Raw genomic sequence first — 22,344 nt, forward strand, 5'->3', positions numbered from 1 at the left:
TTGTAATATATTACTCATTGAGTGTTTGCTTTTAGATCTGTTCGTTGCTGTAGTAATATATTACACATTGAGTGTGTGCTTTTAGATCTGCACAGGGCAATGGGAATTCTTTGGGTTTTCCCCACGAAGCCAAACGACGACGTAGACTGGCGCGGATGATTGACGGGTCAACGAAAAAGCTCCCTTCGAGGCTATAACGAGCGCCACATTCTGTGAAAGCGGTAGCGACCATCAAGCAAGGCTTCTCACATCGCTGCCAGCCGACCGCTATGGAGTCTCCCCTAATTACGGCAAGAAACAAATGTCGACGACTTTCATGGAAACAGCGTGGGCCCCTGTTTACCCATTGCTTCGTCATTGCACCATACGCGGGTTCGGAGTTCGGGCATCTGAGGCTGAGTCCAGCAACGTGGTGCGTACCATGGAGCAGAATGCTGTGAACAATGCGACCCCTCTGATTGGCGTAGACATGGCCATCAAATTCCGTGGTCTAGCTTAGAGCTGTGCACGGGCTCGGGCCAGCCCGAAAGCCCGGACCCAACCCGGCCCGCGGGTCGGGCTTGGGTCATTTGGAGATTCTCTTACTCGGGCTTGGGCAGAGCCCGGACCAGGCTGCCACGTGGGGCCCGGGCCAAGGAAGCCACGTACCCAATCGTTGATCTTCTTGCTAAGAGGTTACTAGCCATCCGGGCCACCTGTTCAAGCAGTGAACGAAACTTCAGCGCTGACGGATTCATAGTGCAGGAGCGCCGCACTTGCCTTAACCCTTCATCAATGGACAACTTGTTCTTGCACAATAGTTTAGAATAACACAATTCTGTGCGTGCGATTCATGTGTATATATTCAAAATTTTGTCATATGGAATGCAAGAGTTCAACATTATAAGGTCATTTAAATAAACTGATTTTCCTGATATTGTTTCCTTTTGTGTCGGCGTTGCCTTATTGCAGGTCGGGTCGGGCCCGGGCCGAGCCTTAACACGGTTAAAGGGACCCTGAAACGTTTTTGAGGATTTTCTACAAACGTACTGAGTCGTTAGAGTAGGTCCTTCTGATCATTAATTGACACATCTAAGTGCTCTGCGTAAAGCGTGTAATTTATTATAAGGTTTTAAAAATGCACATCGCTGCCGATCGCAGCGCACTGCTCGGCGGAATTTTAAGCCGCCCCTCCCCATATGACCGAAATCACCCATATGACGTGAGTGGGGCGAGCTATCCGACTGGCTGACCAGGGCGCGTGATCGATAATTTTTACAACTTTATGGTAAACAAATGATCTTCGTAATAGTTGGAATGTTAGTTAATTTGTTTTTATAAAAAGAAAGTAGCATAAAGAGAATGCACAAGAAGAATTCTTCAGTACACTTAAGCACTTCCGGCACACAGCAAGTGTCGTCTGCTTGTGTTACAACGTACTACATTTTGACGAGAGCTCCGCGGTCAGAGTTGGTCTCAGTCTTTTCGCGAGCACTATGATTCCACTTTGTTGCCTTGTGGACTGCAAACGTAGCGACTGGCAATATGTCAACTGCGACATCATGTCCCTCTACAAGGCAGCGCACGAGCGAAATGGCTGCTGCGCATCGAACTTCCGCTATCCGATCGGCGGCAGGATTTGCGCGTTTGTGGCCGTCACTTTACACCGGAAGATTACAAACGCAACAGCGTTTCGCAAGTCCCGTATTAGGGCAAACGTAAGCGCAAGGGGACAGGGTCTGGTCGCTTGACTGTGTCGTAACGGGACGAGCCGAGATGAGCAGAAGGGCAAATGTGAATGGTCTGCACAGTGCAGCCACCTGGTGGCATAGAGCTCAACCATACACAGTAGCAGCAACGAAGCGTATTCTTCTTTCCTGCTGGTGCGTATTTTTCGCAGGAGCGTAATCATCAACACGTTGTTTTTATAAATGTTTAAAATGTTTTACACTTGGTTAGAACAATATTAGCACTTTGTTTGGCTGGTTAAGCGCTGCGTCAACAAGTGTCTGGACCGTGCAGACCGATCAGGCCGCTCACGTACGTTCACGCCAAAGTTCCTTCATCAGCTTGAGTTTATGCCTCGAGTCATTTGCCGAAATAACCAGCCTGCCTGTGGTTAACGGAATACCAGACACGTTCGGCGCTACGACAGAATGCTCGCAACGCACGCTGCTTCGATAGCTCTCGCTTGGGATCGACAGCTAAGCGGCTAGTGGAGAGGTTTGGCGCGGGCGGGCTCCAAAACCAGTGGAAGTGGACGATGTGACGTCGCATCGTGACGCAGGACCAGTGAAGGCGGAGCTTAGCCCTGCTCGCTCGACGAACGAGTTGAGGGGAAAAAGCATGGCTGGGGAGGAGGGTAACTTCTAATCACTTGTAGCTCGATTAATACGTAACGCTTCACTTAAATTGTGGTGCGAATGTTCTACTTAAGCTGTACCCTACGCGTCTACAAAATTTGTCCGAACCGTTTCAGGGGCCCTTTAACCCGGCCTAAAGCTGAGCGGGATTTGGCCGGGCGAACTCAAGCTTCTTTATCGTTGTGCCGGATCGGGCCGCCTGTAGTAGTGCAGGGCCCGGGCCAGGCGCGGGCTCAGAACTGCAGCCCGTGCACAGCTCTACCGTAGGTACCAAGGGAAAACAGCTATGTTAAATAGGGAGCCATTTGTTACAGTGATGCGTGGGCTGACATGTGCGTGCTAAGACATGTAGTGATATCAGACATGTAAGATGCTCCGAAACGCAGTGTGCTACCTTGTCCGATAATTTGGAAATTGTTAACATGTAAAAATATACCGGTTTCTCGTTTCCTTCAATCTCAAAACTTCAGTTCTTCACCAACAAGCAACTCTCAGTGAAAAAGTCGGACGATGGTGAGGGGGCTCTTAGCTAGCTATGTGCGACGGCCCAGTATAACGCAGGCCAGGTACCATGCTTCTGATCTGATCACAATAGTGCACAGTTGTATTCTCTCTTGGCATTTAGGGCAAAATTCTTATTTCATTGTTGCTCAGAATCATCAGCATCATCATCAGCCTGGCTACGCCCACTGTAGTGCACAGGCCTCTCCAAAACTTCTCCCACTACCCCGGTCATGTTCTAATTCTGGCCATGTTGTCCCTGCAAACCTAATCTCATCCGCCCACCTAACTTTCTGCCGCCTCCTGCTGCGCTTCCCTTCTCTTGGAATCCAGTCCGTAACGCTTAACGACCATCGGTTATCTTCCCTCCTCATTACATGTCCTGCCCATGCCCATTTATTTTTCTTGATTCAAAATAAGATGTTATAAACTGGCGTTGGTTCCCTCATCCAATCTACTCTTTTCTTATCCCTTAAAGTTACACCCACCATTCTTCTTTCTATAGCTCGTTGCATCGTCGTCAATTTAAGTAGAACTTTTTTCGTGAGCCTCCAGGTTTCTGCACCATAGTTGAGTACGTGTAAGACACAGCTGTTATATGCTTTTCTCTCGAGGGATAATGGCAACCTGCTGTTCATGATCTGAGAAAGCCCGCCAAACGCACCCCAGCCCATTGTTATTCTTCTGTATATTTCAGTCTCATGATCTGGATCCACGGTCCCTGTCTGCCCTAAGTATATGTATTCCCTTACAACTTTAAGTGCTTCGCTACCTATCGTAAACTTCTCTTCTCTTCTGAAACTGTGAAACATTAGTTTTCCGTGGATTAATTTTTAGACCCACCCTTCTGCTTTGTTTCTCCAGGTCAGTGAGCTTGCATTGCAATTGGTCCCCTCAGGCAATATCACCAGCGAATCGCACAGTTGCTAAGCTTATTCACTATTACCTCGTATCCCCAATCCTGCTCAGAAACATGTTGGGTCACAACTATGCCGTCCATGGGAGGGCGTGAAAGTAAATTGAGGTTTTATCGGCAACCCTTCTAAACAAAACTTGGTGCCGGCAATAGTCAAGCGACCTGTTTGAGCTGATGAGGCATTATACCATTTGTCTCTTAAAGTCATACAGATCTTTTATAAAAAGGCTATGCGCGCAGCGAACATGATGCTTTTGCAGGGTAGTTGCAAGGCAAGAAGGATATCCACTGCCGCCAATAACATGAGCTTCAGCATTCTAATGAAGAAAGGTTCTTCATGCACCTTTTTATTATTTTTATATATATTTGTGATATAATGTGATTGATAAAATATAATGGCAATGTGATTACCATTATATTTTAATGCAATCACATTCTTGTTTACATCTTGAAAGTAGCGCCTATTTCAATATACTTATAATCGAACTTCAATGATAAGTCAAGGCAGTATCGAAGCCGAGCACGCAGGGAAAGCCGAAGAGGGGGGGGCCCATTAATATACCGAAAGGAAACGCCACGTGATGACAAGTGCGAAAAAGCTTGAAATTGAACCTCTCGGACAGCCGCGGAAGCTACCGATACGGCACACTTCACCTGGCGAACAACTAGCGCTGTCTGCCCAGTCAGGGTTTGTTGCGGCAAGCCATGATTGATATTTTGCTCTACACTACCTTACGAAGCGTCGCTGTCTGAGGAGAAGCGGGTCATGCTCGGAATAAATACTGCCTAAACCAAGATTTTGAAGTTGTTGGCTGCCTGTAATTACGTGCGATGTTAACGATTCTCAAACGAATGGTTGCGCGGTAAAGTGCGACTGCCTGAAATTTTCCATTTAGACAACGGCGTAATGAAAAGAATGCATATTTCCTAATTATTCTCGTGAAACTCAAGTAATTTACGGGAAAGTATGTCCACCTCACCTCGAAATTTGTGTGTTTGAAACACCATGTTCTCGGCGCTCATTACACTTTTATAAAAAATCAAGTATGACCGAATAAACACACCTAGCATCCATGAATAGCATTTAGGCATTTGCCTTGGCTTAGCGTGACTTTTATTTTCTCTAAAACCTAGTTTTCTACGTTATACGGATACTTATGCATGTAACTCTATCGAGCTATTCCCTGTCTTTTCTTCCAAAAATACTGTGGACAGTTCTAACTTATCTCAACCGCTGACCAGATGATGCTTCCAGAAACGCTTTTCAGCCACTTCTAGAAAGTGGGCGTTCCTTACAGTTCTTGCGGGGTATCTTCGATTTATACAGGATTTGCTCAGTCATCCCCGGATATTTGCTTAAGCCGGCTCATGCCTAATCCTGTTACGTGTATTTGCTTCGGTAAGTTTTTTCCTTAGGCAGCCAGCTCGGCCTCAAATATGCAGGAACTGACTGGACTTTGTGGTATTGTACAGATTTCTTTCTCCTGATTTCTTTCTTGCCATATTCGTAATCCTACAAGTACATTTTTATTTGCCTCTTTCGCTTCAATCTTACAGCCTCTTTTCTCGCATTTTACTTTGATGACTCCGGGTCTATATATGTACTTTCAATAAGCGGGTGCTTCGTTGCCAACTTTCCTGCCCTTTTATTTCATTTGGTGGCGTAGGTTTTTATGTGCACACATTTGTGTACTTCAGCGATTTATTTCTTTTCATCAATACTCATGGGCATTTCTACAAATCAATATTTACTCCGCGCTTTCTTTTTTTCAAAAGACGCACAAGACATGTCAGTCCATGCGCGCTACTTAATTGTTGGTCTTACCGCCAGCCTCGGATATTAGTCCGCCTACCGACAATTGATCACCCTAAAGACCTGTCAAAACATGTGATAATAAGGACAGATTGACATTTGCGAGCGTTATCTGTGGCACCATCATTCCTTTGAAAGATACCTTACACCTACTCATAATTACTGCAGCCCCAAAGTACTGTATGCCTCACTGCAGCACTACTGCACTTTAGTTTCATGTTCAAAAGATTTTGGTGCATGTCTGTGTAGGTTTTTTTCTTGCTTCAGCTGCACAGCCAGTTATTCATATTAACTGAATTTGCGTGTGAGTTCCTGTCAGCACCTTTCAAACCTCGGAAGCTACCATATGGCGCGCTTCTGCTGCGCCACTGGACCGTCTTGTACACAGCTCGAAATGATAAACGGATGTTATCACTTTGCACTAAGCATGGGCTCCGGACGCAGGGTAAGGCGATTTTTTGGACGGGTTATGCCTAAACCTCGTGGACCCCTTTCAAGGCCATTGGTGAGTGTTTATCATTCCTCGGTTAATTAAAGGACGCGTCTATTTTGCTGCCCCAGCGTGCCTTGCGGCTTTTTCCGAGACTTGAAAGGTGACTGGCGAAAGATTATTACATGCCATCATTGCGGCTCATTGCGGGTTTGATAAAACTCGAACGCCCGTCTCGGCACCAGCAGCGTCCCATTAGGTGCCACTGACTGGATTTCGCCTAACTTTTCAATGTTCGGCGATATCTTCCTGCCTCTTCCTCGACGTAAATACCCTAATGTCATGTTCGGGTGGTCGTCGTGATTCTCTGAATCCTATCAAGATGATTCCATGGGTACTCTGCGTTAGACTGGGGTATATTTTCCGGCACACCAACAGCCGGCTGCTTTTCAGAGAAGTTATAGGCAAGAAAACGAAAGGTTAAAGGATTATCCGATAACGCGGCCAGACCACCACCATCGGGGACATTATTACTGGGCTCATTTCTCAAATAAAGCAGGGATGAGAGAGCAACTGGGTGATAATCGTCGTCGCTGTTAACGAAGCAAGAGCCTCCCTTCTCTAGCGCGGCTAAGAGAACGGGGGGCGTCAGGTGACCGGCAAAAGTTGATCAAACGACGGTAATGAGACCGCGTTTGGAGTTTCGAACAAGCAGTCGTGCGATTGGTATGGACCGACCAAATGGAGTAAGAACGGCCTTTTTCGACCATGCAAGCAGGATCAGTCTGTTGACAGTGTTGCTATCCTAACAACGGCGCTAAACGATTGGACAAGAAAGACAACACGTTGGCGCCAACTAAGAAGATTGTTTGAAAAAAAGAAGACAGATGCGTAAACGGTTAGCCTGAAGGCTGATGCTCTCTTTCAACGCCCGTCATTTCGCGCTGTTCCGAATTTAGAAAGCGTACCAACTAGCTAAATTTTCAAGCCTTCTGAAAGTTTCTTTAGAATGCTCGAAACCACTATAAGACGATGTCATAACAATGCAGCACGGACAGCAAGTGAACCGAACGGTGCACACACGCGACGAATCAAATATTACCGAACTGAACAATGAATTTATCTTTTCGTTGGCAAGATCCAGATTCACAGAGATGCGAGCCTTGTATTGAAGCAGTGTACAAATATTGCAAGGTATAAAGTCGTCTACTGCCATTGCTATCAATCATATGGCTCTCTCTGAAAACAGGTTCCTTGTACTAAGCTGATAGGTCATCCGTGTACATACCTAAATGCTACTGTTGCGCTTGGTGTAGCAGGTCTACTCTCGCATATTCCGTTGAATAATCTAGCCAACGTTTCATTTTCGCAAGCCATACTTAAAAGGTAAAGAAATGTACTGGGGCAAACAATCAATTCATTATGATAATTCAAGCATAGCTTCACTAATGGAAAAGACAGTTGGACATGGTAGTAGTTGTCTTGTTATTTTTGGTGAAATAATTGTAAACAAAGATCCAACAATTTTTCGTTGATCTAATCTACAATAGGAAAAGAGAATGAGTGCAAGTTACGATGCGTCTGACCTGCCAGCTGACGATCTTGCTCTGTGAATTTCACATTAAATGTGACACTAACTCAACGTTCTTTTTGTGTTAGTATTTGTGAAATGTGAAAGTTCCCCTGCAAGGGAAGCGCCAAACCAATTCCAAACAAGGTTTCGTATGCACCAGCACTGGTACTGCTTTCCCTGCACGGTATCTGGCTACGTTTCCTATGCGGTCCTCTGCATAAATTTGTCCACGCAACTTTAAGACATTAACTCGGTCATTTATTTCCTAACGGCGATTTTCTTCCAAACACTTTTTCGGCGGACTTGAAGAAAGGCGATACAAGCATAAGTTATCGTATGCGGCGCGACGTGCATCTATGGTGTCAACATGAACTTAGGTTACAGATTGGGCTGAAATACCTATTCCGTAACATTTTTGTTTTTCTACCCTCCACTATGAGCGCACGAGTAATCACAATGGTATGAGACAGAACAAGGGCTTCTGCTTCGTTTTGTTTCTTTATTGCTGCTACCACATAAAACATTTGTCAATTTGCGGTTGTGGAGGCCGTTGATATCACATAGAAAATCGTAGAGCTCGCGTTCCCGAAGCTACGTGGGCAAAGTACGGTAAGAGCGTCCTTGCTTAAAGCGCAAGCACTTGTAGATCTACACAAAAATGACAGCATGGCGTGCTGCTTTGAAGATACAAATGAAATGAGTAATAAAAGTGTCGGTCCGAGTTCACACGTGGTTCAAGAAATCAGAACGGCTATAACTGTGAGGAAGTATGCAGAAATAAAGCGTTTTAGCTTTACACGATACATGATACGTTAAGCAATGAGCACATGCGCAACTCCTTAGTGATACCATGGTAGACATGGCTAGAGACCAACATTGGGGCGCACCGTCTTTGCTTACCACGCTACAACATAGTAATAAATTAATGACCCCATAGCTTAGATGCACGGACTAGACTTTCAGAACGCGACACATTGTAAGCGCATCCGGCAAGGTAATGATTTGGCGCCATCTGACGGATGGAAAACAAATCACTATTACTGGCCCTGCTCATGTCATCTCTCTAACCTACTTGCAGCGTGATGGTAAAGTGGTAATCTCAATAATACCTAAGAAAAGTTTCTAATACTTCATCCTCTGCATGAGATGAAATTAAATGATGACGATTTAACCATTTTTTCAGCACAAGACAAGGGTAACTGAAAGCAGGTAATCTTGAGAGTATGGCTACAACCTTTTATATATTTCAGGTAAACACCTGTAGTTTCCATGGTAGCCGAATATATTGTGCGCCCTTGTGAAGGGGATATAACACCCCAGCTGACCCGTTACCGTATCACTCACCACACAATGTTGAAACGTTGTAAGATGAACAGGTAGTCTGAAAGATTCTACTGCTAAGGCAATACGTAAAGCCCGTAGGACTGAAGGAGACGGTATGTGGTACGGCTAAATATTGGCTTGGTAACGTGTTTAAACAATGCAAGGTTTCCTTGGCGTATTTGAGTCATGTTTCATATGATCCCCCTCTGATTATTGCGATATCCTGATGTCCTTAGCGTAAGGTTAAACCACTCTATATAAAATATAAGCAAGATAGATCTCTTTGAGATGGACGCTTGACGTGATGCAAAGGACGTTAGTGCAAATATTTCAATGAAGGCAGTTGTCAGGCCAAGTCACCTTGTCGGAATTTTGCCTCGTGCGCTATTTCTTGTTCAAACACCGTTAAACTCTACAATTAAGGTCTGGCCTTCAAATTCCCCAATCGTCACCTCATCTTAAGCTTCCGTTATGCACTCATGCTCGCAATGCAAGTGCCAGCCTCACAGACCAGTATCATAGCTATGAAAAACCCTATGAGTTTAATCCCGCGTGGTGACTACTGGCATCGTTTTACTTGTCTTCCCTACATGGCGGGGATTCGGCTGATGTTAATGTCGTAGCGTGGCCACGACGGTGGTGCCACTTGACCATGAGAATAACGCGGTACGCACCAGCCTCACAGCGACCAAGGATGGACAGAGCAAAACCCATGTGCAACTTTTAACTGCTAGCTGTGGCAGTAAATTAAAAGCAGTAAGTATAGGCGGATACACACCGAAGCATTAGAGAGCAATGAAAAGGCAAGAACTTACTAAAAAACGCCTGCAGCGAGATCATTATTAGGCACAAGAACACGCCGAGGAGCAGTAAAACGCATGCGAGCAGGAACACCGGGCCCCAGTCGTCATCGTCGCGTTCACTGTAAAGAGGAGGAGGGTAAAACGGCTTTATGATGCACATTTTTTATTCTCCATGCCCAGGAATTTCGCACATTGTCCCTACACGGCAGTCTGTTGTATTTCACAGAATTACACCAGCGTATCCGAGAGCGCAGTAGTTACTGCCCATCGAGTTACGTCTTCTTAAGAGCTCAGTAATAGGAGTGCTTTGGTGAGGGTCGAACGACTGCTTTTACGGAGAACTATGCATTGAATAAGTGCCATAAATTCATATGATAATAAAAGGATTTAGCCTCTCTTCAAGGTAGAAACTTGTTGAAACTAGGAAGATCTTTTGAAAATAACTGTAAGAAAAAGTTCTGCCCATTGAGTTACGCGGGAGAATTTCGGTGAAGCAGAGAAGAACCGAAGGGACAATCCACAAAACTGCTGCCCTTAACTAACGTCTTGTCTATTAAGCATAGGCTCAAACACAAGCTTCCTGGACAATGCAACAACCCTCATTATCACTTTGCCCATGGTCCCTTTATTTGGCGGTATTTGCTTACGTTGCTAGAAATTTTAAACAGCCGGAAAGATAACAAGTCGATGGAAGTAGTATTGAACATAGGATTACCGACCCTGGAACGTTCAAGTGAAAAAAATTCATTTGAAGTTCAATTGAAACATTGAAGTAAGGGTATTTTAGGCAAGTCTAATAAAAGAATACCTGACTCTGAGTTCACTAATTATTATAGCCATTGATATGTTATGGTCGTGCCTCATTTTCTTTTATTAATCTAGTCACTACATCATCCGTTTCTTAAACTGAGCAAGACAATCCAAATCACCAAAGGCAATTTTCTTCCAAGACTTTCAAGGTTGCTCATTGCCTGTGTGCGCCACGCTCTGAGCTAAAAAAGTAACAAAACTGTGACATCAGTCTTGTTGAGTATAAAAAAAGAACAGAAATATTTACAAGCTCAGAGATTACAAGAAAAACCTTACAAGCTCAGAAATTACTCTGACTTGACACAACAGTCATCGCTTTGAACACTGGCAAAAATTTTGAAATGGATATAACAGTAAGTCCTACGTGGTCATAAATCACCCTGACCTTACACAAACTTCACTGTACAGAACACACGGAAATACCTTGAAATCAATTTAATCATAACATAAGCAATCAACAGAGCGTACAAAAGTTATCTGTGCTCCAAGCATAGACCATAAGCTGTAATCTAGAGTATTTTAAGGCTACAATCGTATACCATCGCGTACTTATACAGCGAAGTTATCAAGTGCCTTATATTTTTAGCATCTCTTAGATGAAATATTATAGGCAATAGGTCACTGAAAGCCCTATGTGTTAAAATACATGTATGGCATCGTTTCTAGTAAGGCGAACTATCTCGAACAATTTTTTCGAGCGTGTAGAACGTAGTGGCTTTTTTTACAGCTGTGTAAGAAGGTGTCAGGTAAAATTTGAGCGAAAAAAACAAGTTTCGGACTGACGGGTCTTTGCACCGCGTAGCAAGAAACTGATAACTCCTTTGTATACTCAACATTGTTGCCTATTTCATTTGAACGTTCCTATATTTAAAGAATTTGGGAATTTATATATAACCAGTACTTTGTATTATTTCATATGCTCCCGTTAAAGAGAAGTCTGTAGCGCCGTTTTCTCTTTATATAACCTGTGACGTTCAACCTCAAATATACAGTGTCTGTTTGAAAAGTTGTAGAGAAATACTGGACACTTGCTACGGCCGCATTTTTACTTCGCATTAATTCGCGCCACGGCAAACGAGCATTATGTTTTGCCCCAAAACTGTGCCCTGGCTGGCGCTGCTGAGGAGTCAAACACGCGTTCGTGTGCTCAGCAGGAAAACACTGCCTCTGTTGGGAACTGAAGAACATACGAGCGAAAATGGAATACTCGCTCTAGAAGTACGCACATCCTGCCAGATTCGTTTGCTTCCTTGTATTATTTCGATTCATCACACTCCCGTTTCGAATATACTGTAGAAAGAAGACCACTTCAACTACCTTCATTTACACATACCTTGCGGCAGCCGATACGTTTCCTCATCGCATTACAGAGTTACACCTTTCGCCGTCATTCATGCTGTTCCATTCTCTCTTATAGCCCATTGCCTTAATGAAGTCCACCACTTGTTGCCTGCTTTGCCCATTGCGTTCGTTAAATTCATATCCAGCAACACTGTCATACTCCTGTCTCTAGCGTTGCTCTTACAATATTTGAGCTAGATCGCTGACGATGAGGTACTTCGTTAATTGCGAAAGTTCTTTCTAATACAAGTTTCTGCCCATTGGGTTACTACCGGTAGAATGCACTGAGTGTGTAGTTTTCTTTGAGAGCTCATCGGTAAAATGCCGGTCGTGCTTGTCGGTTGTAGACGATATATTTTCGTTAAGTGAGTCAATACATCAATCATTAGACAATAATGAATAAATGAAAATATCTTTCAGGTGTACAGAAAATGGATGCGAAATATGAGGCATTAGCTCAGTTAACCTACCTACGTGCCCAGTAAAACGATTTACATACGTACAGAACAGGTGTGTCAATATGTTAAATCATTTGACACGTTAGAATATTTCACAGACAGTCTAAGTAAAACCAGCACAAAGCTAAATAAAAATTATTTTTCCTATTGGAGGGCTGTGTCGATATTACGAGCGCTTTAAGGGATCACGTACCGATGTTTATAAGACGCCAATTCTCTTTTTTCTTATTTACGTTGCCCAATTGCGTCCGACAAGTACTAATCATAGACAAATTGTCCATGTGGCCAGAAAAGTGCTGTTACATGCCTCAAAAATGACTAGATTGAGGGAGAACGCTATGGTAGCATTTTGTAGGAAATAAAAACGCAGTGCTGTTTTTAACCTTCGCACCCTGCTCTTTTACCTACTAGTTTAAACATGCAATACAATGGTGATTCTATAACTCATTGATTTACGCCAACATTGAACCTCGATAGTAAACCATAACTATTCATAAAACACTAAGTTTCACAATATCCGATATAATTTCCACCTAGCAAGACCAATTAAAGATTCGTTATTTGATATTGAGTTTACGTGTTATCTTTAACTGAAAAGTTTGCCTTTCTTGCCAAATGCAACTGTATATAATAAATGTAAATGTCAATAAAAAGTTTGGAATGTAATTCTACATCCACTCAAACTCAGTGAAAGCACAATGTTGCTGAGCGAGTTGGCTTTAAGCTAGGGGCGGAGATATTGCGCACGGCACTCTCTCACGTCACTTATTGCGTGAGGACGACGACTTCGGACTCTTCAATTTTTGAAAACAATATCCCCGGGATTCTCACACATTTTAGGGCACGCTATGTCTGGGATCACCTTAAAGTATTACACCGCACTATTTTACGGACGAGCCCCCATTTTCACGTCTGAAGGAAGGTTGTTTAGTTGTGAATGATTTCTGTGGTCTTGAATACTAAAATTAAAAGGAACCAATAACAGAGATAACAATGTTCAACGTTGTGCACGGACTTTGCCTAAGAGTGTATGAACGAAGAGAGCGTTTGGTTGGCCTGTGCAGACAATCCGGCGGGTGACCGCCCGATGCTTGCATCGGCGGTTGCGCAAATTTGACGTCAGGGGATTGCAATAAAACATATCGGGATAGTTGTACATTATAGGGCCCGATATCCACGTGTTAGACGAAGCCTTTTGCAACACCTCGCAACAGAAGCCTCGTAGACACAGATACCATCGTTCGCATCACAGTACATTGCCTCTTGGAAACTGCCATAGACAGTGGCGCCAGCTTTCCCTCTATGTGATATAGTGAGAAACGCTATGGCTGTGCTTGCAAGTAGAGTCCTATGCGCAACATAGCGAAGTTAGCGCACCCAAGCCTTGTTGGTTCAGAATATATATATATATATATATATATATATATATATATATATATATATATATATATATATATAAATGTGTGTGTGTGTGTGTGTGTGTGTATTGTGAGAGGGAAAAGCGGTACTTTTTTAAACCATTTAGGGTGCACGGCACTCCCACACCGGCACGTGTTTCAAGGAGAGGACGCACCGGGCCTGTAACGGTGTGCGAGCGGGCACGTAGTAGATCGCGCATCGGCAACAAATACTGTGACCTTGGGCAGCTTCCCGTTTGACTTTGGCTCCCAGTAGGCAAAAAAGAATGCTTCGCATTTAATAAAGCACATTTCACTTGTAATGCGAGTTCCCTGTGAACTCGCCCCATAAATCCTTACCTCTCCCTGATTTCTGGAACCGAGAATTCAAAAAAGAGTTGGGTATTAAGCGTACGTGCGCAGAAGAATATGTTTTACATATGGCTCACTATTACATGGGTGCGCAATAGATGTGTCCCGTATGAAGACGTTAGACGCACGTCACGGCTGTTGTTGATATTCAACGAAGACTTACATACGGGTTATCGCCTAGTTTTTTTATATGTTTATGCATAATAACATGCACATGATAATACCCCAATCATTACCGCATGTTTAGCGACGTGACTGCGACACAATCTGATGGATCAAGCACACATAATTGATAACTTTGGGTAGCATAAATACTTCAAATAAAGAGTGCTTATACATCTATGTTTATTTTTGTTCTTGCGAAGCAGGTCTCCGAATGGCAATATTTGATGCCGCTCGACACTATTTGGTCATTCCAGCGACTATAGACGGCGCGACGGTAAGTCACGGAGATGGCGGGGCATCGCAAGAAGCCAGTTGTGACCGTCAGAGAGGTAATGACGACGATAAAAAAGGCCATCGCGAATGCATAAGTGGGTAACCTGGCGGTGAAGAGTGCAACATGGGGAAGACGGGGATGGATCAGAAAGGATGCTGATGAGAGCACTGATCCCGGGATCTTTGCGCTGCTCCGACGGTATGTTGTGCAGTGCATGAGATGTAAGTCTTGGCTCAGGGGCGGATAGGCAAGTGCAGTCAGCGGAGGCTGGTGAGCGAGAAAGGGCATCAGTATCCGTATGTTTGCGGCCGGAACGGTAGAGAACGTGGATGTCGTACTCCTGTAGCTTAAGGGCCAAGCGAGCAAGTCGGCCAGATGAGTCCGATGCCGCTGTGGGGGCTGCAGGATCGAAGTGGCGGAGGATAGGTGGCGAGGTTAACAGATGGCGTAATTTCGTGAAGCCGTCATCACAGGCGGGCAACCAAGCGGAAAGTTCTTTGCCGCCACTTAGAGGGGCTGTCAGGAGTGCACTTATGGAAGCGAAATTTCGAATGAAACATCGGAAATACGAACATAAACCACGGAAACTTTGAAGCTCCTTTAACTTCTTTGTTTGTGGAAAGCCGGTGACAGCGCGGAGCTTGGCTGGGTCCGGAAGGTCGCCTCCTCGCGATGCAACATGGCCAAGAATGCTGAGCTTTCGGGTGCCGAAATGACATTTTTCTAAGCTGTGTTGAAGTACCGCGTCAAAAAGGCATTTCAGAACGTGCTCGAGACGGCAAAGATGTGTTCGAAAATCAGCGGAAAAGACAACTACGACAAAGTACTTGCGCCTGAACGCGTTTTACATTTCTCCACTTGCGTTTCGAGTTGTTTCTTCGTAACTCGGCGCCTTCCTTATTATGTGTTTCTTCTTCGCGCAGAGCTCAGCTCGATCGCTGTAGACAAGTGGGATCCTCTCTGTTCCATGGATCCATTCAGCGTCATGCAATTGTAGTACGAGCTCCGTAACTGGTTGCAGTGCCTCAGGTCGTTACCCCTGTGTTGAAGTACATCTTTAAAGATACCTTAGCAGTGAACACTCGCTACGGCACCGTTCGAGGGCTGCGGCACGCTGCATATGCGATTAATATTTCCTTTTTTTTTTATCGGCGCGTCCACGCACACCGCCAGACCGAACCGCCGAAGTGCATCGCAGAGTTCTATCACCGAGTGACTGCTTCGGAATTGGGCCGCGTGGCGCTGCCTGCGTGGCTGGAATGACCGAATATTTTAACATAAACGTGATAATTTAAAGAAAATCTTGCTGTCTGAACACAATGAAAAGTCATACGGTGCTATTTTGCTGGAACAGGTAACTGCTATTAACGAAATTGGGTGGCATTATATGTGCTCGATAATATGTTTACGCTCTGTTTCCTATGCAGGGGACATAGTATGGTAAACAATATTAACGAGTAATTTTCAAGACAAGGTCAGAAACAGTGCGAAAACGCCCCTTCGTATTGATCCACGGCTACAGGCAACAGAAATTGATGATGATTTACGAATTTTATTAGCGCAAGGGCGATATATAGAAGGAGCACCATGCAAAATTTGATGAGTTGCGAATGTGAAAGTCCATTTGTGAATGGCATTTGTAACTTCACTGTAAAAACGCCTAAATGTTAACGCTCTGGTGAGCCTAAAACGTGTAAGTATTCAATCACATTGACTAGAGATTGATGCGACGACAACGAAAGTTACATTAAAAAGGAATGATATGTCAAATGTGCGTGCAATAGTGGCATGAGAACCTCACCATGGCCCTTGAACGCAAGGGCTGCGAGCAACATGGGAGCAATAAATGCAGCAGCACCCTCTAGTAGAAGGATCGGCTACGACTCTCTTTGGCTGATAACTCACAATGTCCCTGAAAGCCTGAACACTATTTATTTTGCAAAAATGGCCTGATGCCGAGAAAATCGCCGGGTAGAGGAAAAGGTGTTGTTGGAATGCCGGGCAAAGAACTTTTCTTGTTCTTAGACCTTCTACCTGTAAACATTCTAGCACGATGTGAAGCAACGTTAGCGTCTCGCCACACCTATCACAAACAGAAAGTTCCAATTCCCGTCAAGAGACATGAATGAATGTCATACGTGTGACCTATCCTGAAAAGGCAGAAAATAACCCGAGTTGTGTTTTTGGCATTGGTGGCCAATTTGCTCCGCCAGGTTATTAACGTGAAGTTTATTATGCGTTTCAGTGCACCGCACAAATTTTAATGGGACCTCCGTTTCTTGAGTGGCAGGGGCTTTAAATCCTTGGGCAAGGTGGGCTATGGAATAATCATAAGGTTTTGTTATTATTGATGTGGATGTGTGCTTGGCAAGCAGGTTACTCTCGATCACCCTTCGCCAGGCGCCCAGCATATGAGGTTTTATGAGACGCGTAGAAACCACAGAATATTAAATAAATAGATGTAAAACAGAATTTTTGTTGCCTTGTAGATATACGAGGCCGCAAAGTTCAAAGAAATACGTTTGTATGAGTATCCATGGGGCTTTCGTTGTAGCTCTTAATAACGACGTGTCACATTTTATGGTCAGCCACTGCTCCGGTGGTTGGAGCCATTAGAGGATTTTCAAGATGTGGTACAGCCATTGCTTCGCTGAGGATCTACACATGCCGTGAAAACATTTAGGTGCTGGAAGATTATCGAAAAGTATGGAACATGTCATATCGTTTATCATTTTGTAGCAAGTATGTTCAAGATTTGAGTGCGCTTTCAGAAAATACATGATACTGTAGTAGAACAATAGCACCTGAAGTAAACACACATTAGATTCTACATGGAGACTTTGCACAGGCCTAGTTCCCAAGGTTCATGTGGCCAGGAGGATGCCTTGGCGTAGCTTACTGCCACACCTCAGCCACGTCATCTATACGTGATTGTGCAAGAGTTTTGTAGATATTTATTAAGCAATTTACATCTTGGTTCCAACAAATGTGCAATAGAATTTACATTACGATAATTATTTGCAGTGTTTGGCTTTATGTAGTTGATGAAGTGGGTGAAGCTTAATTTTGAATCAAATACAACGCCTAAGATTTTTCTACAAAAAATAGTAGTAATCTTCTAGTTCGAATGTGAGACCAGAGAGCAGCCCTCTCTTTTTGAAAGAAATGGCACAGGAGCTTTTATGTCTGTTCAGCTCGAATCCAATTTTTGTCGGCCCATTTGAATTCATGAGCCCAAGCTGAACTTCCCTTGCACAACTCCAAGGGGACAGGATTTCAAACCTAGTCTATGTGGAGAAGGCTTACAAAGACAGCGCCAAGCTAGTCGCGGAGGGTGATCAGCTCGGTCCCCTGACGCGCCTCCTTCACGTACCATTTGTTGTGAAAGACTGCGCATCTTGCTTGCTTGAACCAAATATTGTATTTCACTTTCAATGTACATGTTTTCTATTTTCGTATGTTTCAGACTCGACAAAATGCTGGATGGTCGCCCCCACAGTACTTGCTGTGTGGTGTGCCAGAACTTATTGTAATAATTTTTGCGACTACAATTTGCACAGGTGAGGTGACCTAAGCAGCTTTGGGAGCCATGACCACACTTTTGGAACTTGAAACACCGACTACGGTCAGGAATGTAGGGTTTTACACGAGTTTTAGTACAGCTTGCCTTGACGGGCTCTCGTAGTACACTGGAGCCAATGTTGTAATCAGATGTTTTGTTGAAATTTTGTTATCTTTGATAATTTTTGATAACCTTTACCTCAATGACATTTTCGTGCTCTCAGCAGTGCAGTAATTCTGCTTTTGCACGTTTTATCAAGTCTGCATATGAGATCACACCTCGGACTGTGTTCAGGGCGTGTTGGCGTTAATATTGTTGGGAAGTCGGCAAAGACTAAGTTTTGCGAGCTTTACGTATTGGAGCTTGCGACAAATCACAAGGAGGAATCTACTAGAGTGGCCATATAGTCTCGGTGGTCGGTGTTCTGCGCTGTGCAGATACTTGGCAAACCTACCACCTGAAATCAAGATATAAGCGAAGAGGGCTTCATGTCCATCGGCTTGAAATTTCGAAAAAATAAGCAAACCTGAAAATAACTGCACGTTTCATGAAGTAGGTATAAAATATATAATTAAATAAGGGAAATCCACTCAGGCAAAAAAGACCCAGTGGTGAAGCCAATCTTTGTTCATACTAACGCCTTCACACCATGACAGAAAAACATCTAAATTTACGGGTCCAATATTACAACGCCGTCGTGTCACTAACGGAAGCCAATAAGAGAACATCGAGACGCACGTCAACTTACTGCAATGACGCATTCAAATGTCGCGCATTGAGCGTTAAGCAACAGATGCTACAATAAAGCTTTCAAACTGAAGAAACCAAACTCACCTGTTCCTACTTCTGAACCTAGGTCGTCTGAAAAAGCAAAAAAAAAGAGCACATTTTCCTCCCACATGATTACTCGTTTCGCTCCCTAAGAAGAATTTCAGCCTCTTTGACAGCATGTATAGGTCTCTGGCTTCTACATGCTAAACAAGGTTCAGTAATTTACGGTGATTGTTTTTAATTTTGGATTAAACGCTCCTTTACCCTCCATCGCGCCGACTTGCACATCTTGGCTTTAATGAAACGGTAATGCGAGCCTACTCTTGATTTACATATAAATCATTAAAGACATTGTTATACGGCACTAGTAAACGTTATGCATCCTCGAAAAATGTGATGTGGTCAATTTTCAATACGTATGCTCTTGGTAATTATGGAAACTATTAAAATATTGTGATGACCACCCCTACTTATGTGGTGATTGATGTTGATACAGGCCCCCATAGAGCGGTAATTGTCATTAAAATAAAGTTTAATTAGTTGCATAATTCTCGAACTATAAGCGTCCGTGGGTTTGGAGTTTACACAGACCACGCTGATGAACTTTAATGAACTCGACACAGACATGTCCTTTTAACGCGATAGCGTTAAGGAGCTCGTGTCGCAGAAAAGCCGGTGTCGTCGGCGTCGGGTGTCGGCGTCGGCGTTTGCGGCGTTGACCGTGAGCGATAAATCATGGCAGGCGCTTCATAAATAAAAAGCAACTTCCAAGATTGGCCCGGTGGGAATCGAACCAGGGTCTCCGGAGTGTGAGACGGAGACGCTACCACTCAGCCACGAGTTCAATGCGTCCAAGCGGTGCAAACGCGCCTCTAGTGAATGCGGTGTTGCCTTCGAAACGAGCCGTGGAAAGTTATACAGCGGTATATATCGGTAATTATGAACATGTAACGTACAGAAGTCACAATTACACGAGTTGCGAAGTGCGTTTCCGCTGCATTTCTTCTGCGCTTTCCGCACACGCAGAGCCATCTTGCGGCAAACACAGAAGACGCCCTCCTCTCAAGGTACGGCGCTGCCCCGACAGGAGGCGCGCCGCGCGCGCATTGGGACCGCTGCCAGGCGCGTCGCGGGACTCCCTCTCCCCTGACGACGCTTCGCCGTGCTCCCGGTTTAGATTACTATCTATCTCTCTGCCCGTGCCGATCACGACGTTTGGCTGGCGTAGATCGTTTCCCCTCCGAGACACCGAGTTCTTTGGTTCGTTTCGTTCGCTCAGGCGCACGTTTCGTTTTTACTCGAGCAAATAGAAAACGAAATGAAAATGAAAAGGTTAGGCAAGTTCAGGTACGCGATGTGGAATCATATCAGGGTGCCCCGGCACTCAGCTGTGAATGCGCATCAAGAATAACTACCATTAATACAAATACTTTTGAAAATAGCTATGCGGAGGAAATTAAGCTATGAACGCATATGAAAAACATTTACGCAATACATAAATGGTGTATTATGGTTTCATTAATAAAGTATTTCTTCTAAAAATGCAGTTTGTTTGCACTGCGATGTAGGTTGTCTTGCAGGTTAGCAATGTTATTCTCTATGTCTTAATGCGAATGCTTATTTCCCAATATGGAGTTATTTTTAAAGTGCATGTTTCGTATTTATGAATAAATATGCTCCACATAAAAACTTGATTACAGGCCTCAAGGTTACTGTAACTTTGCTGTCCTTATGTTGTCGTTCACATAAAAGTGCTGTTTTACATGGAGTTCAACGAGCAAAGATTACGTATTGCAGGGCACCGCTGCTTCATTATCAGTGTCCTGTCACTTGTATTTCGGAATAACAGTTTATGATGTTTGAAGAATAAACATCAATATATGACACTATTCGAAATTAGGCAGGCTCATTTCGCAACGTGATTTCTTTGCGATTTCATCACACTCTGTTACTAAAAATTATGCGCAATGTTTCCTAAAGTGACTGACAGTAAAGGGTGAAAAATTGGGATGCTGAAAAGGAACACAAAACAAGAATTGAGTCAAAACACACACAAAAATTAGTGAGCAGCTGCTGGCATTGTTGGCAGCAACAGCTGGCTGGCATTGCATGGGCAACATTGAGGCTGGCTTGTTGTCAGAAAGATGCCCAGAGGGGAATCTCCAGACGGATCAAGAATGCATTAGCTACTCTGTGCACTGTGACATGCAAGGAGACGTTCTGTATCTAGGAGTGCATCGACGTTGCAAGCAATGTTACTAAAGGCTCACAGAGAATGACGCAACCAAAATTAGGTCGTCTGATATTTATGAGTGGCTCCGGTTCCTTCCCCACGAAAAAAAAATTACCAGTCAAGATTAGGCACTTTGATTTGATATTGTAACCTCAAACCTCCCAAATTATTCTCCTGGCAGCACTTACATACCTTTCAGGTTCTCTTCTTTCAGTCAGCACTCATGGCATCAGACGATGCTTCGAATATTACGTTCACTAGACACTCTTAGCTGCCTTCATGGCCATACCCTCAAAACTTCGCCCATTAGGTTATAAATTCTTGCGCTCTATTCTAATCTAATCTCTAATAGGTGCCTGAAGCTAATAAATTAGTTGCTACAGCTGCCACCAAGTGCTTCGGCACAAACGGATCCTATAAACTCAATAATGCCAGCCCTCAGAACGGCATGAGGTCATTAAAGAGAAGAAGCAATGTTGACAGTGTACTTGTTTATCGGGCGACCACGTTTCCCCACCTAACAAATATTATTTCACAGCGCAAGACACGCCTGCATGTACCGGAAGTTTCGGGAATGTAATCGATTATTCTATCCGCTGTCTGTTGTCACCGAACCATGTGTAATCTGATTTCATGTATGCGTGACGCGAATGGTGTACAACTTCCTGGAAGACACGCGGGTGCCAGCGATTACTCTGGAACCTTCGATTATGGATCCATAAAAGCCGACGCGTTTGATCCGCTGATCAGATTTTCGACGATCGCTGACTTTGATCGCCGGTATTGTTGTCCTTTGTGTGTAGCTTGCTTTTGGGGGCACTGGTTCGCCCAATAAAGCACTTGTTTCGCCATTCACAGATTTTCTGCTTCTTCACCGTCACTACTACGTGATAATAATAATGGTTTCTGTGCCACTTTGAAGCTTTGGAACCGAAAGAAACTTGTGAGAATTTCGAGCTTCGTTTAATATAATAGCAAAAGACGACACCCATAAGAGTTCCATACCTGAAGTTGCGAGCACAAACGTGAGCTTCTTTTATCACTGGAACTTCCTAGATTCCTAGGTCCACAAAGTCACACCATGAGTAATTTTATTTAGACTGGCAACATTACCTATGTAAATACTTCAAGTACAGGTGGTTTGTGCAGACTGTTGCCCGCAATTTTGGCGAACAATTGGTTAATGAGATTCATAATCAAATACAGACTTAAAAAAATATTCTGCGTTTTTTTCTTCTTTTAATGATCGACACAAGATAA

The 22,344-nt window shown here is 44.0% G+C and overlaps 1 protein-coding gene across 4 annotated transcripts in view; it reads right to left on the reverse strand.

Moving 5' to 3' along the window:
- LOC135921776 (uncharacterized) overlaps positions 1-22,344 on the reverse strand; it is a 67,531-nt gene that overhangs the window by 39,782 nt on the left and 5,405 nt on the right. For 3 of the 4 annotated variants that reach the window (XR_010570617.2, XM_065456080.2, XM_065456079.2), the window contains exons 3-5: positions 18,915-18,941; positions 14,068-14,080; positions 9,714-9,820 (exon numbers count right to left, since the gene is read on the reverse strand). Coding sequence is in view for 3 of the 4 variants with exons in the window: in XM_065456080.2 (XP_065312152.2) it covers positions 9,714-9,820; positions 14,068-14,080; positions 18,915-18,941 (147 nt within the window). In the remaining variant the exon portion in view is untranslated. The remainder of the gene's footprint in view (positions 1-9,713; positions 9,821-14,067; positions 14,081-18,914; positions 18,942-22,344) is intronic. The other variant, XM_070523494.1, reaches the window with a different exon arrangement.

This window comes from Dermacentor albipictus, chromosome 8 (genome assembly GCF_038994185.2).
Source record: "Dermacentor albipictus isolate Rhodes 1998 colony chromosome 8, USDA_Dalb.pri_finalv2, whole genome shotgun sequence".
NCBI classification, from domain to species: Eukaryota; Metazoa; Arthropoda; class Arachnida; order Ixodida; family Ixodidae; genus Dermacentor; species Dermacentor albipictus.